This window comes from Filicampus tigris, chromosome 1 (genome assembly GCF_054856515.1).
Source record: "Filicampus tigris isolate MCC_2025a chromosome 1, RoL_Ftig_1.0, whole genome shotgun sequence".
NCBI classification, from domain to species: domain Eukaryota; kingdom Metazoa; phylum Chordata; class Actinopteri; order Syngnathiformes; family Syngnathidae; genus Filicampus; species Filicampus tigris.
The window spans coordinates 19,105,452-19,123,591 of record NC_141217.1 but is presented as its reverse complement, the minus strand read 5'-3'; the positions used below and the strand labels follow the sequence as shown (position 1 = coordinate 19,123,591).

Sequence of the window (18,140 nt, the reverse complement as noted above, 5' to 3'; positions counted from 1 at the left end):
AATTACAATTACGCATTCTGGAAAAAGTGTTTTTCATAATGTGTTTTTTGTAATGAGTGTCACAGCTGGCAACAGTTAGTTAATGTGAGAGTGTATTAATGCGTGTATCGTGCTGTTTTTGGGTTATTCATTTATCACGTTATATTTTCCCTCAACATAAGCATCATTACACCTGCTTATGCTCAATGAACATATTTAACGTGTAAAACAATGCACTTTAAAAACAATGCAATTCATTAAGAAAGCATTTTTAACTAAGCATGACATAATGTTTTCCCACTTTATTTACAGTAAACTCAACATTTATCTCTCATTATCTTAAACCTCCCAAAAATAGCACAAATGAATGTCAAAGTCATGTTCAGAAATGTGTACCACTTACTTGTTCTAACAGGCTAAAGGGCAGGATGGATCAGAGATATTGGACGAAGCTAACACCAGCAGCAATAAGCGCACTGGCCACTCGTTCATGGGGAGCTTCTCAAAACGCAAGGTTTGCTTTTTTGTTTGTTCTCGTGTATACTCAACAAGTATTTGTTATTCCCTCACAAAGGAACATGACATGAGGATATGAAGCCTTTGGAAGATTTATAATGACACGTGGCGGCACGGTGGTCGACTGGTTAGCACTTACGCCTCACAGTTCAGAGGTCGTGGGTTCGGCCTCCCTGTGTGGAGTTTGCATGTTCTCCCCGTGCCTGCGTGGGTTTTCTCCGGGTACTCCGGTTTCCTCCCACATTCCAAAAACATGCATGGTAAGTTGATTGGATACTCTAAATTGCCCCTAGGTGTGATTGTGAGTGCGGATGTTTGTCTCTGTGTGCCCTGCAATTGGCTGGCAACCAGTTCAGGGTATCCCCCGCCTACTGCCCAAAGACAGCTGGGATAGGCTCCAGCACGCCCCGCGACCCTTGTGAGGAGAAGCGGTACAGTTAATGGATGGATGGATAATGACACGTGTCATTATATCAGTGACTTTGTAATGGGAACATCCTTTTCAAACCAAGTGCGTGAAAAAAAAATGGATATGAGTATACGAGGAGGAATCTGCAGCATTTGATGAAGCCTTCAATTCAATTATGTGCTTGTTTGAAACTCTTTGGTATGTAAAAAATAGTTGTCTGATATTTACACTTAATAAACTCTGCACAAATAAGACAAGGCTATGGCCTGGCTAAATTCCTCCTCCCCTCAGTTCAACAAATTTGCTTGGCACATACATGCCAGCAGATGGAGCAAAAGCAATATTTTTTATATTAGACATGACTTTGACCTGAGCACAAAAACAGCACATACTTGAGTTTTTTCAGTAAGTAACAGAGGATAGGCCCCCCTCCCCCAAAAATCTTTGACTAGGCAAATGCCGCAAAATGCCGCAAAAATGACAGTACTGAATGTTTACTATGATGAGTTGTTCCCTAGTTGGACGATCCATATTCTGTGATGTTACTGTTCCCACAACAGAAAAAAATAACAAAGCTGAAGAAGACCTCAAGCTTGGAAGACACAGATACGGACCAAGAAAGCTCCAGCAGTGCATCACGAGCACCCCTGCATCACAACAAGTATGGCACACACGTTATAGTTCCGTTACGTTATGGTTGTTCATAGTTCCTGATTCACATTCTGCCGTCTAAATCCACAAAATTGCAACCAATCAACAATCAAAGATCTCAATTTCAGTTGACTTTACCGCTCCCTATTTCATGTCATGTCCTCACTTAAGTAATGAACGATGACTGCTTTATAGCAGGTTTTGTCAAAATGAAAATATTGTTCCTATGTTGTACAAAAGCACAGCTCTACATTATTTGAATATGTCAGATTCATCATATATGTCCAATTTCTAACCCTCCAGAAAGAAGAAAACCATGAAGTTATCCAGAGCCCTGTCCGACCTGGTCAAATACACGTGCTCCGTGGGCCTCTATGACGTTGAAGCTCAAGGTGTGTTCGCTAATCTTGCTCACACTCTTAGGTTACTGATGGAATCCATAGATGAGACGGACACATGCCAATCTTTCGATTAATTAGCATACAGTATGTTGAACCAATCAAATAACATGTCATTTGGCGTAAGACGGAAAACAATGATCCTTAGACAGGATCATTGTGAAATGCCTTTTATGATATAATTGGACAATCTTCCTAAATAGTTTATTTGTTTATGTATTTGTTGTCTGTCATCAATGGTAGCCAACTGCAGCTGGCAGGTTTCATCCCTGAGTGAAACCAAAGCCCATCAGGTGATGCAGCAGAAAGCCAGCTCCTTCAACCATTTTAACCAGCGACAGCTCTCACGCATCTACCCCTCTTCTTATCGTGTGGACTCCTCAAACTTCAACCCTCAGCCCTTCTGGAACGCAGGCTGCCAACTTGGTATGCTCTTGCACACGTCACGACTTTGACCCCCCCTCTTCTCTCTGACAGAGATTATATACTGTAACTATTGCTGCTGTTGCCGATGGCTCTGCAGCACTCATAAATTTTGGGTGTTTTTTTCACATATGTGGAAGCACCACATTGGAGATGTTCAGCGACATACAATGTACAACAAGGTTGAAGAGAACATGCCTGCATGTGGAACAGACCGATAATAATGGGACCGAAGCATACATTTTTCTATAGAATAAATTACCGATTAAAATAAACTCAGGCTTACAGCACTTGACATAACAAAAGTAGAAAAGGTGCATGATACAGTGCCAGACAAAATTTCATTTGGAGTTTGCACAGGGGTAGAAACGCTTCCAATTTTTTCTGCAAAATAAGAGGCGGAGCATTTAATAGAATGGAAATATTTGTCTAAAGGGAGAAGAACAAAAAGGTTTGCAGCAGGATGGCCTCTACTTGACCCAAAACAATATCTTGCCTCGGTATACTGTAAGTCATTTATTTCTGTTAGATTGATGCCGGTCGTCCTGTGGGCGCACAACTCCGATAAGCGATTTCTGATAAGCTGCCAAACCACACAAGGATTAAGCTGCACAGGATGTTCTCAATTGCACATTGATAAAAGTTAAGCAAAATCTGATTATTCAAAGTGAATTCCTTCAGTTTGAGTAAGAAAAAAGCAGTTGCTGTGACTTATTAATACTTGTCTTTAAGTTCCTGCTAAAATCATCTATAATGGTAACACCTAAAAGCTTAAAAAAACAACAACTTTTTTTTAGATGACACTTCACTCAATTTAAAATGTGCACCTCACATATGTAATGAAATGTGTCATTGGACTCTACAGGTATACAACCCAATGGCAGTTGGCCCATCAACATACTTTACAATCAGATTATTCAGTTGAGAGGCAGAACAGTCATAAATGTAGACACAGAACAACGGTGGACTATGTCATGAGTCAATACTTAAAACAAGGACATAACAGTTCGTAGGGCATTAAAACCCTAAATCTGACTCTCCTATGTCTCAATGTTAAACTAAAAATCCATTTGCAAGCAGCATCATATAGCCAAAGACACTGCAGTGTGTAAATAAGTGTAAAGGTAAGTATTGTCTTAAAAGCGGCACTCTAATCAATGAAGTGCATTATAACATTGCTCTCATTGCGCATTATGGACCAATATACATCCTACTGATAGTAATAATGGAATGACTTGCATTTCAGTTGCACTCAACTACCAGTCCGAGGGTCGGGTCCTTCAGCTCAACAGAGCCAAGTTCTACAGCAATGGCAACTGTGGCTTCATTATCAAACCCAGATGCATGTGTGAAGGTGAGCATGCATACATGTCAATATTTTATGTTGGCAGTGGTAACAACTAAGTTCCTGCACAAGCTCCCAGGCCTCCGGTAGCTTGGAGGATAGGGTGGCGGTCGTGAGACAGAGCAAGAGTCGACTGTGTTATATTTTCATGTGTACTACATGTTTTTTTTTTTTTTTTGCATACGTTTTAGGTGCCTTTAATCCCAATTTGGAGGATCCACTGCCAGGTCAAATGAAGAAACAACTGGTGTTGAAGATCATCAGTGGACAGCAGCTGCCCAAACCCAAAGACTCTATGCTGGGGGACAGAGGAGAGGTAGAAAACATGAATGCTTATTTTCACAGGAGTATGTTAACATTAAATGTACTCACATCAGTAGCGTGGTGGTACACTCAAATGACATCCTCGGTCTGGTGTGTCCGTGTCCCATGTCAGATCATTGATCCCTTTGTGGAAGTGGAGATCATTGGCCTTCCAGTGGACTGCTCCAAGGAGCAAACTCGAGTGGTGGATGATAATGGTGAGTTTATGGGAAGTATGTACAAGAATTCACTTTTTTGCACTTTAACTCTCATTTTCAGAGTTTCTAAACTAGGTCGGTTTGTGGAAGTTTGCTTTACCTTTTAATCCATTTTTTTAACATACTGGTTAGTTGAGGAAGTTTTATTCATACTTCATAAAGCAGGGCCGCACGATCAATGAATGAACAAATGATTAATAAAACTGCACTGTATGTCAATACCATTTTGTTGTATGGTGTACAACTGTACACAATACACATAATCACCATTTCCAACATATGTTCTTGTCCACATGGTGTCGTCAGTGCCTAAGATATGGCTTCGACTGTATCTAATGCGCAATGCCAATGACATTGAAAACTGAATAACCTCCCACAACCGTACTCAACTGATAGCAATTTAGAAGACTAAGATCAATCAGATTAGAGAAACAGAATAATAGTCTCTATGTAAACATTTTGCTATGATTGAATATTTGTCATAAAGCAGTGCCTATAAATAGGTAAAGCATTTTGTACTGTAAAATAATGCAACCACCTTAAAAAAAAGTTCACTCTTGACTAAGTAAGATGATGAATTTTTGCTATGATATTTGCTCACTGAATCCTAAGAGACAATTCAAACAAAGGAGAAATCATGATTTTTGTTTTTCTCCGGGATCATGCAGCCCAAGTTAAAAGAACATCATCGGGCTGCTTGTATGGGTTGTGATCTATTATTGATGAGCACAGTCCAAAGAGACCTACACATGCGACATTTCTGTCTGCACACAAGAATAATTTCTCACAGCTAAGCTGTGTTCCACTCTAAGACACTCTCCTGACTCTACTTTCTCTGCCATTTCCCTCTCTGACATGTCTCAATTTTTCGCATTCACTTTTCATTTCCTACTTTTACTCTCCTGTTGTGTACTTCTTATGAAACCTTTGGGGGGACCCTTCCATTTTTAACACCTAAAATCTCACTTGGGATGCTCCTGAAGGTTTCAACCCGATGTGGGAGGAAACTCTGGTGTTTACAGTCCACATGCCAGAGCTGGCCCTCGTGCGTTTCCTCGTGTGGGACCACGACCCCATTGGTCAAGACTTCATTGGCCAGCGTACCATCGCCTTCAACAGCATGATGCCAGGTAAGACTTACTCATCACCTTTGTGTGGATGTATTGTTGTTTAAGGTGAAATATGTTGTGTGTTGCTGGACGCTGACTCGTGCAGTAAATACCTATCTGTGTATTTACTTTGAGAATCTTTTATGAATGACTTTTTTTCGCCCTTTGGTTTGTCTGCAGGTTATCGCCATGTGTACTTAGAAGGTATGGAGGAGGCTTCCATCTTTGTTCATGTAGCTGTACATGACATCACTGGTAAGGTAGGTATTGCTGTCTGAGGCATATGGACAACTAATATCCCCCCCTCAAGCAATTATAGCATAAGTATTTTTAAACCAAACAGAGACATAAGTGTAGATGCGTGTAGCTCTTTTTTATATCCCTGTTTATTGTTGGTGACGTCCACATCTCACTATGATGGATTTATGTTCAAGGAGGCTCCGAATAGGGCTAGTGTGTATTGTTGTTAGTATTTCAACTTTCAGAAAGAATGCAGCTGTTGCTATAAAAACAATTGTGTTGCTTCCTCTGTTTCAGTGCACTCAGCCGTGTCCAGTCACTTGTAAAACTGTTCTTCATATTGTCCTCGTTTTGAACCTTGTCTTTCTCAGAAGTTTTGTACTCCTTGTTGTGCTTTATATCTTACTTCCCACCACACCTGTGTTTTATTTCTTTTTCATCTGTTCCCGTCTGATTCTCTCTTTCTCCCCCACTCTGCCTCTGTCTGTCTGTAATTCCAGTGGACCTCTCTTTTACCAAATGATTCATTTCGAAGCAGGACATTTTTAGGAACGTTGAAGCTGCCAATCAAAGCTCAGGTGTAGTGACACCCAGTCGGCACCTTGCATGAGCCCAATTGAGTTGACACACTCCCCCTGCACATATCCCACTCGTCCGCTTTACATAAATGAGCAACTCATGCCTCGCATGAGTTATTGAAGGCTTGGCCTATCTGCACTTTCCGTGATCCATCAAGTAGATCCAATGTCTTTAATGCCAGAGCTGTTTGAGAACAGAATAGTTAATTAGGGAATCTGCCCATCTTCCTTCTCTCTTTTCTTCTTTGAATTGGATTATGCCATCATTTTAAATCCATCCAGTTTATTAAAACAAATGTGAAACATTATTACTTTTAAGGAATGACTACATTAGACTTGACTCCTAGTTAGTCTCACTGCTAGTTCTGACAATTTGAATTTTAAATCTGGATTAAAGATTGCATAATATAAACCTATGAGTTTCCAAGTTTTATCTAACCTCTAATAACATTTGTTGTTTTCTTACACATATCTCTTTTAACCCATTAAGGACTAAAGCGCCTGTCCCAACAGCTCCCCAAAACCTAAGGTCGCCTTTGGAATTAGCCTTGAAAAGCTGAAGTTCTCCCAGAAATTCAACACTTACAAAATGATTAATATCTCAGCCCCTGTAGCAGACAGAAACATAATTCCAAAATAATTAAAGAGCTTCGACATGTGGCTTTCACACAGGCAGAATTTATTATTATTTACTGTTTCAATCAAAGATGTAAAAATAATGTGTCAGTGCAAGAGAAGCAGTATTTTAATTTTAAAAAAATCGAGTGGTAATTACCATCCTCTATTCTCTTACAAAGACGTCAATATCGTCATTGTCTACAAACCATATCATATCACGTTCGACTGGTTCCACTGGTCGTGCGCGTCGTCTATATAGCACAGCCGTTACTTATCAGAGCTCCCGGCGATCGATGGCGTCTGCCATTAGCCTACCTATGGCTTGAAAAAATTCCACGACATCCTCGGCCGTCTCGCGACACCGTCACGTGTATATTGTGATGCATTAAATTGGCTAAGAAACGGAGAATTGGATTAAAAAAAGACACCGACGTATCCGCTCTCCCAGCTTTAAAGGTAGAATGACGCAACAGCGCTCCCGGCTCCAGTGGTAGAAACGCGGTTATGCGCTCCCGTCCTTAATGGGTTAATACATGTATTTGGGTGCAAGGAGCCAAATGACAATGATATGACCTTGTTGCCATTTTAAAGAGCCCATGTAATGGGGTGAACATCTGCACTTATTTTGTAGTTCTGGATTTGAAAAATATGTCTGCTATAAAAATCCCCCCCCCCCCCCCCAAAAAAAAAAAAAACGACACAGTAATTGTTGTAAACTTGTTTTCTGGAGATATTTTGCAGATTTTGGAATGCCCACTTTTAGATAAATGTGTGAGCCTAATGCTACATTTAGACCCAACACAAAATCGCCCATTGTGTGTCTTGCGGGCATTTCTTCGCAAGGGAACTACCCGAGGGTTGCATGGAGCAGAGAAGAACAGGGGCTCCTCCTTCTCCACTGACCCAAAAAAAAAGAAGAAGAAAAAAAGCTTGCACACTGTTAAGTGAATTTAGTGGCCGATGCTTGGGGTTGTGTTACTTTGGCTGCTAAATGCTATCTTTCTTGACACTTCAACAGCTGTAAACAAGTCAATACACTCGCCAGATTCACCAACTTCCTCACTCCCCATTCACCAAGCCTGCTCCTCTTTGGCTCGCTCCCAAACAGTGTTGGAAGCTGGCCGCATTGTATACAGTACCTCTTGGTGCACACAGACAGCCATGATATTGTCCTACTTTGGTTTTATTTCTCCACACTGTCTGACTGTTTGTGCTTGTGCTGCGTCTGATGTCGGAAGGTATTGATACCTGGCCGTGTTGTAGAGCTGCGGGTGACACAATGATCATTTTTAGTCTTTCAAATTTCGATTTCCAGTTGAAAAAGGGGTATTCCAGGGGCATTTGTTTTATTATTCCAAAATGAATTGATTTAGTTGAAAATGAATGCCAATTTTCTCAAGCAAAATTTTCTTGAGAGTTTTTGAGTGAAAAATAGACCATCTTACGTCCACAGTCCCTTTAAGTAAATACCTGATTCATGAGCATAGGTGTAGGGGTTTCCAGGTCCCAAGTTTAGTTTCCCAAGTTTAATCATGCTTAGTTTTTACATTCAGATCATTTAGGCCACTTACTCCTTTTTTAGAAGACTTGTTTTCTTTATTGTTATTTGTTCCTCGCGACTATCACTTCCGTGTCAACACTTGGACTACTTGGATCTACTTTCAATATTATTTTAAAGTTCATTTGCATCTGTGTTTACTTTGGAATGATTCAATTTAATATTGGACACAAGCAGACCTTCACAGTCATCACATTGTCTGGATGTTATTGATAGTCAGACATTGTCATTGTCATATCAGTCATTGTTGTCGTTGTTTTTTTAGCCTTCCTGTGCATATACTAGGCACAGGAAACATCCACACATTTGAATTTCATTGACATTGTACTGACTTACTGTGCAGTATTAGCGATTGCAGTATTAATTTTGGAAAAAGTGTTCAAAAGCCTTGGCTTTATATAAAAATTATATAAAAACCAAAACATCAAAGTTTCAAGCATCCATTGCTCTTTAGTTGGATCATCAGAAGGCTGAGAATTTGGAAATTAATCATCTAGAGCCGTTATATACAGTAAATGTATATCTACTTTAAGCAGATGTTAACTACAACTATCATTGTGTGTATTGTCGTTCTATACGCGAGAAGCAATAACTAAATTGCTAATCATTTCATTTCACTTTGAGGAAGTATGGCGTACAACTGAAAGGTCTTCGTAAACACTGAGTGACAGGTTTTGTGTCACAGGAAAGTACATGTGGATTTGTGTTTAGTTACTCCTTTACTAAGCATGTTCACTCCTCAAAGATTGTGTGTTACTACAATAATGCAGTGTACCAGTGTTATCTGCATTATGGTAGCATGCCATTTATTTTTGCTTTACCCTCTGTGTCTTTCGAAATGTTTCCGCGGTAATTCACCATGTGTTTGACAGTTTTGTTTGTTGTGCTTTCATCAGGCCAAAGCAGCCAGCGGCATAAAAGGCCTGTTTCACAGAAATCCAAAGCAGGCCTCCCTAGACAGCCATGCTGCTGCACAGCAGAGCCGTAAGCAACCGTTTGGTGCCCACCTCCTGCGGCGCACCGCCAGCGCACCGACCAAAGGTCAGCCCAAAGTCAAGAAGGGCCTCCCTGAGATCACCATTAACACCAAAGACTGCAACTCGGAGGGCACAAGTGAGGACCGAGAGTCTGAGGACAAGGCCTCCGCTTCCTCCTCTCACCAGCCGACACCACCGCAACTCCGCAATGGCGATTCACTGGCATCCCGCCAAGCCAAGGGCCAATGGGAACCCCCTGAGACCAATGGGACTTTTCACGCTGAGGGTAAAGGTAAGAGCCCTCGTTTTGCTCATCGGCGTCCTTTGAGTGAGCCTTTGAAACGGGCCAGCCGACTACGTTTTCACGATCCAGATATGAAGCCAGGGGTTTTTGCTCGAGTCTCACTTAACAGCTCGAGCAGGGTGGGAATGTCTTCTAACTGTATCACATGTGTGATCGGCTCCAAGGAGAGTCCGGACGCAGAAAGAAAGGGTGGTGTTGAGGAAAGGCAGGGATTCAAGTCAAAATTGGCAGAGGACCAGGAAAGAAATAATTGTTCAAACAAGGAAATAGTGAAGCCACAACCTACAGCTCAGTGTCAGCCCCGAGCTTCTCCGCCAAGCTCACAGTCACTTCCCCACTCCGAGGAGGCCCAGTTTCGGTACTCATCCCAGGCTTTCCTTCGACCCAAGCCTTTCCCCAGATCCAAAGCAAGGCAAACACTGGCTGCCCAGCACCTCCAATCTCTGCCTGATGCATCGCAGAGGAATGCCCTGTCTTGCAACATTCCCCGTAGACGCTTTCCCAACACTGTCACACCAGTGCAGAGCCTCACACCAGATTGTCGGACCAACCTCCGTTGGCATCAGGCGACAATACCCAAATATGGTACCGTGTGTGGCCCTGCCTTCATACCGTATGCAAACAGTGACGGCAAGCAAAGTCTCTCACTCAGTGATGACAGCAGCAGCTGTGACAGCTTTGGCAGCCTGAGCAGCTTTGACTCCCTCCCGGTGCTGCCTCGAAGTTCTGTCCTTGACAGCCGCAAGAGGGCGGTAGGCACTCTTCAACGTGAGATGAATGCCCTGTTCGCCCAGAAAATGGAGGAGTTGCGTCATAAATCACCCCTGTTCTTCGCTGGTAAGATGTTGATGAGGCGTAGTGTCCAGCTGGACGCTGTGTAGTCGCCCTTTGTACGGTAGATCAGTTTTAGATTAGCTCAAGTCGACCCCATATCCTCACAGACCAGCTAATTTTTTTACTCCTCTAGATGGCACTCGTGGTTTAAAGATGCAGTGGAAATTAAAATAAAATCCATTGAAGTAGCATTTATCTTTAAAGTGTAAGGGACATCAAAAAAAGTTACCCTAAAAACCTTTTAAGGAGCTCAAGTACGAATAATGAGATTCCAATGATTACTTTGGTATAAACATAATGAAAAGGCCTCAAAAAAGAAGCAGAAAACTCAATATTCCCGTGAGCCTGGTCAGCCCATTGGCCGGTTGACCCAGTGCGCGTGTGACATCACTGGCCCAGCGTCGTCGTCTTCAGGCGCTGAAAATGTCGATGACAAGCTGTCGGTAAGTATTGGTTGCTCGTTTTTATTGTTCAATTAACGGAGAAATTAAATGAATCCAAAGAAAAACCACGACAAGCACACTTGATAGCCGGCAAGTTAGAGAAGAAGCTCGATGATGTCATATCCGCCTTCCTCATGATTTCGCCCCACCTGGAAGATTTTCAAAGCATAATGCTAAATTAAGGAAATACTTGGTTAATGTGTATCGATTTGAGAAACCTTTTATTTCGACATGGACATTTTATTGTTAAATACAACATGTTACATTTGTAAAAATTGTCTCCCATACACTTTAAACCAGGAGCACCATCCAGAGGAGTAAAAAATATCACGAGTGAAGCTTCATGTTCCCGTCACTGTAGTAATCCTCCTGTTTGCTCTCCTAGTAAGCACAAACCTCAGCATCCTGTGTCCAAACATACTTTATTTAAAATCCTCCTAGGCTAGGTTCACACCACAGGCCTTAATGCTCAATTCGTATTTTTTGGTGTAAGCCTTCTTATTACATCATAAATGCGACCTCATGTATGAATATATGTGTCCCTAAAGTGACCCGCATGCGCAGAAAAAGAGATGAGGTCCCTCACGACATAGTGTTTCCGGAAGTAAATGTGGTCCAGTGTGTCGGGGCATTTCTACAGTGAAGCGATTAGGTAGGTGCTAGAAATACAGTATGATGAGGCGAGGCTTTTCAATCTCACTTCATGGAGACGTCACTGAAGATGACGTCACTTCGTAAGCGCGTGTAAAAAAATCGGAACCGTGGCTGAATTCCTACTATCACCACAAATGTCTACTTTATGCTTCATGGTTCAAGTGGGATAAAATTAAAAGTCAAATATAAAGTCAAAACAACTTTGCAGAGTCGATCTTCCTGCCCCAAGCACTCTCCCTCCGCCCACTCGGAGCACATTTTTGGCTCGGGATGACCTCAATGTCGATATATGCGATCTTGCCGTTCAGACTGCGGTCGCATTGCCAAAAATCCGATACTTAACCAATCTAGGACCACGTATGAAAGTGGCCCAGGTTGCATTCTAAAAAATCGGAATTGAGCCATTCAGACTGTCATAAAAAAATCAGATACAGGTCCCATATGGGCAAAAAAAATCAGATCTGGGTCGCATTTGCCTGCGGTGAGAACCTAGCCTTAGTTTCCTTTAGCAATGAGTTTATTTAAAAGCTTTCTCCAAAAGTGTGTACAAAAATTGACTCTATCACTGCTAAAATATTTGATTCAAATTGTGTTTTGTCTTTGCCCAAAATACGCAATCTGATACTCCCCATGTCTAACAGATAACACAAATGGTAAGTTTTGAATTCATTACGAATAGGGCTCATCTCAGTGCAACCATCCAAATATGATTTAAGTTTTTCTTTTAGCTTTCAATTGATTTTAGTAAAGAATAACGAGGCTACGTTTCTGTGACCGTAATGGATTTTCTGGAGGCATTTTAGGGAAGTTTGAGATGCTTTAGGGTTATATTTTTGCGGGCAACTACCGGTATCTCTTTACAGTGTTGAATAATTGTTACCGGTAATTCTATTTCCATGTTATGGTGATGTCAGTCCATGTTCTCTATTGATGAATGCTTTTCTCTGGAAGCTGTTCCCTAGCCCCCCACCCCCCATCTCCTTTTCTTTCCAGTTTTTGCTGAACTCCTTTTTCCTGTTTTTCCCTTTGCACGCTCTCTCTGTTCCTAGTGCAGAATTGAGGGGATGACCAGAGCCAGGTAAACCTGCTGAATGCACACAACCAAATACTCAGCTCACTATATACAATTTTATGTGCATCTTCACTTCACCCATATTTCTCTCCATCTTACCCAGCTTTTTCCTCCTCCATTCACTTGTGTTTTTGTGGCTGCTTTTCTTTGTCGGGGTTGATTTAAGTTTGAAATAAATATTTGAAAATATACATTCTCGATGCTGCACAACCCAAAATCACATCAGTGGAAAAAATAAAATAGCCATGTCAAGTTTGGTCTCAATACTGAGTCATGCTGCCACAGGCCCAGAAAGGGCAGTTATAAGAAGAAATACTTGAGACGGGAATAAAATAGAAACAAACCAAAGTTAGCTTAAACTGACATTTTTTCATTTGGAGACCTTGAAATCAATACAAAAAAGCAACACAGTGCCTTCTGGGAACATGCTTTATGATTACAATGTTACAGGAAGTGATAACATGCCATTGTCCATCCAAACTATTTCATTGTATGTCAAGGGAATCTCATTGAAAATGTGTATTCTAGTTAGAAACATGCATACCATTATTCAGATTTGAGTGAACAGAAACTTTACGCTTTCTGCGTGCACGATACAGGAGGAAGCACACTGCCTAAATAACCAGGAGTTAATTAGGGGAAAGAAGAAACTTTGTGTGGTTCCAAACCCTATAGAGTATGCCCTTTACCTGCAGAAGAGGAGACCGAAGGGTGTACCCCCCCACACACACACACACACACACACACCATCCAAAAAAAGACACCGAGGGGAAAGCCTAGCAAAAACTCACAAAAGAAGCATGTAAAAGTTTATGTGAGGTTGCCACAGGCTTGAAACAGTTATTGCAACAAAAATTAAAAAAAGAAACAAACTATAAAGTCACTTGAATGTATTTATTTTTGTTCTGGTACTTTTTCCACCTCAATGTATGGGGTTTTGTTACAAAAAATCTACAAAGTCGTTCAAGTTATGTACATCCAATGCCAATAGGCCTCACTGTTCCCATACTTTTAGAGTGGAGCTTATCTCGCAAATGTGACAAATTCAGTATTTATTCATCCAATGTAGTATCTGCAATGGTAACGCACCTAATCACTTAACTCAAATGAAAAGAATGTTTCAATAATCAAATTAATCATTGTTTTGTCCCCCCCAGACTGTTCCACAGTGCAGAGTCCAACTGCTCCACTTCCATTTCCTGCACAAAATTCCAAGGATGCTAAGAAGACAATTTTCATCAGCTCCGTCACCATTCCCGAGGACAGCTTTTCCTCACAGCATTCCTCATCATTGCCGCGGTCACCCTCCACTCCAATGAATGCTGAATCCCATTTGACAGTTCATTCAAATCGGTTAACCACCAGTCCTTGTCCAGTAAATCTAGAAAACAAAAAACTCAAAGCACTTACTCGGACAGTGTCTCTCCCAGTGACGTCTGCTGAGCAAAATATCCAGATGGAGTGCACCCGAGCTCCCCAAACAGTCATAAGTACTCAATCATCCTTAGAGCACACCAAAAGCCAGGGAGAAAACCTGCAAGCTCTTACAGATGAGACAAATTATGTAGCAGTGGTGAAGTCTGAGCCCAGATTAGAAACGTCTGCTGCAGCATTGCATGAGGCAGGCAGAACGGTCAACAATATGTCGTCATACACACCAATAAGAAGAACAAAAAGCGATGGGCATGTTCGAGAAAGGGCCCAGTCAGTAGTACCAGAAGTATGCACGGACGCTACTCTGAACGACCGTCTTTGGAGCAAGCTCGAGTCGGGTAGCCATCGAGACAGCATGTCGTCGTCCTCCAGCATCTCATCCAGTGACACTGTCATTGACTCGTCGCTAACCAACCTGGCCAAAAAGAGTCTTGCCAAAACAAGCGTCCATTGCGACCCCCCCTGTGCCTGCTGTCACCATTCAGCACTCGTCTCTTTTGATAGCTTGCAAGTCAACAGAAGCAAGTCGAACCCTAATCTTACGCAGATTGAGTGTTCCACGTCTCCCAGTCTACAGCAGCGCCAGATATCTTTTGTTGACCCGACTAACAGACTTACTCAAAGACGGCATACCTGGAGTCGGCTCTTCATGGAAGGGCTCAAGCAGTCATCAGCAAGGAATTCATCAGCTGCTCCAACCACAGCGCCCGTGTCCCTATCCAAAAGCCTGGGGGATCTCACATCAGATGATATTTCTTGTAACTTCGACAGCAAGTACCGCAGCATCAGCCGGAGCTTCATCACTAGGTCAACTAGAGACCATCTTCGAAAGGGCAGCCCGCTAAAAGCCCGACCAAACAGTGACCTGGCGGAGCAGCTACGGAGGCTGACTGATGTGGAGCCCCTCACGGCGAGTGACTTTGCCCCTGAAAACAGACCAAGTGATTATCAGGAGGAATCTCTCGATGGGCCACAATCAATTCGGAGGTCATCTTCCAGGAGCCAAAGCAGGGTGCGATACATTGCGAATCGAGCCAAGAAGGCCCAGGAAAGGCAAAGGCTCCAAAGCTTGATTCAAGGCAATACAAGCTTTGGCCATACTGATAACGTCAACGGAAGTACTGCTTGCCCCATTGAGGAGAGGGGGAATCCTGAAGGGGCATGTTGCATAACGAGGAGTCCCTGTGCCAGCCCAAATATGGTCAGTCTGGCCACGTCTTTAGGCTCCCCCCCTTCAAGACAGTTCCCAGAGCCTGAAAACAGAGAGGTCCTTTACAAGGTTCGATTTCAGTAACTGGATCCCTTGAACTGAACAAGTACGACACATTCAGAGCGATCGACTTTTTTTAAAAGTTCCAAAAAGTATTGTTTTAGTTCATAAAAGGTATCTTTGTTCATCAAAAGATCCCAGACAAATCTGGATTGGGAAACATTGTCCTGACATATGGAAATACATTTCTCTTCTCAAAGCAAATGATTAAAAGCCCTGTAAATCTGCACCAAATGATAGAGTGAAAATTACAATTTTTTTTTAATGGCTCTTTATGATGATGACTTTGAGCGATTCTTATGTTTGTGTATTTTAGGAGGTAAAACATCCAGTAGCAATATGTAAAGTAGAGGTCATCTCTTGTAATTTTCAAACCCAAAAATGTATCATCTGAATTTTAGACATATACTGGTGGGATTCTTATCTGCATTATTATTTGTAGCCCAACCATCAAGCAATATTATAAGAGCGATGGCATTGTTATCATGTGAAACATAACGTGCAGTTTTATGCTAAACGATGAGCTAATGTCTTACCTGCTGAGAAAATGAACTATGTTCATATGTTTGCAATGCAAGATCCAAGTTTTCATTTATGCAATAGTTTGTGCCGTGCTTTCTTGTAATGCAACCAAGCTGCCAACTTTCAGCGAATGATTTTGACCTGTAGCATGTCACAGCACTGAGAGAACTCCTCCTTTTTAGCCCCTTTTAGGTGACTGCATGTGTTATACGCACTGAATTATTTATCCCATGGCTGGGCTTTATTTTACTATGATTTTTTTATATCAAGATGTTTAACGTCCCAAACTTTTTGTAGGACACTTTATTGGTGTTCCCAAGAGAATCACATTGTAATTCGTTCTTCTGCATAGTCCATGCTACTAAAACAAAGCATGTTTATTTGTTGGCCTGCTGTATTGTTTGTACCTACATGCCAGTTATTTGTGCAAACATTTTAGGGGCGATATTTAATTTAACAATGTGAAATTAAATGAATAAATTTCCAAAAATAATGTAAGTTCCTCTTCATTTTTTTTCCCCCCCAGGTGCTCCTGATCAGTGACTAAAAAAAACTGTGGAACCTCTGAGGTTGAACACATTCTGACCCAGGATAATGGTTGACACCCAATTTGTTGGATTTGAAAGTCAAAATTCTCAAACCTCTGAATTAAGCTATTGCAGAGCCAAATGGTTGTCATCATAAAACCTTTATTTACAGTCCTGAAAAAAGGTTTTAAATAATAGTTTCATACTCTTACCTTTGCAAAACAAAATCGGGTTTTCCTTTGTTTACTTTGATGATAAGCGTTGGACACAGAGGAGCGGAGTCACTTCATTGAAGAATTTCAGTTGTGTGGTTCCTTCTTTAGTAGATGTTGAGTTATTGTTGACCTACCATATTTTATTGAGCAGCCAATTACCACTTTCCCAAGTCCCCAGTTCCATTCATGGTAAAGTTCGCCTCTGTGGTGGCATCTGTCAAAAATGCAAAACACGCTTGTGGTGTTACAAAGCTGGAGTGTCATGAGATTTGGCAGGTAAAACGTTTTTGCGACTTTAAAGGGCTTTTCCCCCTGAAAATTGTGGAGCTGCTGGGGCATTCCACTTCAGAGCAGAGGTTCCACTATAATTGAGCCTTACGCAAAGTGACATGTGGAAGGATTTGACCTTGGATTTGGTGAATGTGCTTTCTGCTCTAATTATCAACTCTCCTTTGGTGTGTTTACCACCAGTGACCTTTGGCAAAAACCCATCAGACCCCCTACAGGAGGGGTTATGTTTTTTTGAAAGACATCGGGCTGCACAATGGATGTCAACCTCAACCACTAAACTGCCAACCGCTGCCTCAAGATGACCAAATTACTAAAAGTGAATTTGTTAGGAGAGCTCTCGGTTGTAAATCTTTGGAAAGTGCAGATAAACAGACACGGCAGTAAATCAATTTCGCCACTGCTCTTTGAGAAGCCCTTTGAATTCCCTTTTGTAACGAGTGTGATCACCATCTGCATTGCACGGCAAAGCAATTTAAACCAAACGTGAACCTTCAATCTGAACATCCAGAAAGGCACGGAGCCACTTCACGCTTTCTCACGACACTGATTCTTCAAAGCCTCGCCTATTGTCACTTTGTGCTTTCCAAAGTTGACGGCCTCCTCTGGCTCGCTGTCACATTCTGCTGGGCCTCTTCTCCAGCTCTGAGAGACTTTGTGAAGCGCAACATGCTTGTTTTTGCGCTGCAGACTCCATTCCAGCCAGCAAAGAAATACAAAAGACAGCTTCATTAGGATTCTTAGACAATCCCAGACACTCTTTTAAGGATGTATTTATCTAGACCGCTTGGCGCGACTTTTTCTCTCAATTGAAGCCTCCTTCACCGTTTGGCACTTCAGTTCACGCCTAACAGAATGTTTTGTCTCAATAAGTGAATGCAACCCCTCCTCCATGATGAAGTCACTACTTATTTTTAATGCCCCATCAACTTGTTGGACTATGCCAAAATCCACAGAAAAAAACAGATAGTTTTCATGGTACATGAAAAAAATGTCACATAGGCTATTTAGACAAAACACAACAGGATTACACTCTTAAAAAGTCACTCAAACATCGTTAGTCATTTTGTCCCCAACTGCAGGCGTCATGGAGAGTTAATATTAACTGTACAACTATTGTTCACTTTATGTTAAGAAGGGATTTGCTGAAAATAATATAAATAGCCATTAACTTAAAGTATTCTGTCTCAGAATCTGCCAAAATGAAAAGATCAAATTAATTTAGCCAGAAACATGAAGTACACATGTTTTATTT

At 41.7% G+C, this 18,140-nt stretch overlaps 1 protein-coding gene across 12 annotated transcripts in view; it reads left to right on the top strand.

Annotated features, from left to right (window-relative positions):
* Positions 1-16,348, top strand: part of plch2a (phospholipase C, eta 2a) — a 136,514-nt gene extending 120,166 nt beyond the window's left edge. For 7 of the 12 annotated variants that reach the window (XM_086024627.1, XM_086024619.1, XM_086024642.1 and 4 more), the window contains 11 exons: positions 395-493; positions 1,465-1,565; positions 1,859-1,947; positions 2,197-2,379; positions 3,623-3,730; positions 3,913-4,037; positions 4,158-4,242; positions 5,226-5,372; positions 5,532-5,611; positions 9,242-9,614; positions 13,787-16,348. In XM_086024627.1, coding sequence (XP_085880753.1) covers positions 395-493; positions 1,465-1,565; positions 1,859-1,947; positions 2,197-2,379; positions 3,623-3,730; positions 3,913-4,037; positions 4,158-4,242; positions 5,226-5,372; positions 5,532-5,611; positions 9,242-9,614; positions 13,787-15,357 — 2,961 coding nt within the window. In that variant the 3' untranslated portion in view covers positions 15,358-16,348. Of the gene's footprint in view, positions 1-394; positions 494-1,464; positions 1,566-1,858; positions 1,948-2,196; positions 2,380-3,622; positions 3,731-3,912; positions 4,038-4,157; positions 4,243-5,225; positions 5,373-5,531; positions 5,612-9,241; positions 12,211-12,606; positions 12,636-13,786 lie in introns of those variants that run through there. The other 5 variants (XR_015085868.1, XR_015085870.1, XM_086024661.1 and 2 more) reach the window with 5 other exon arrangements.
* Positions 16,349-18,140: the final 1,792 nt, after the last annotated feature.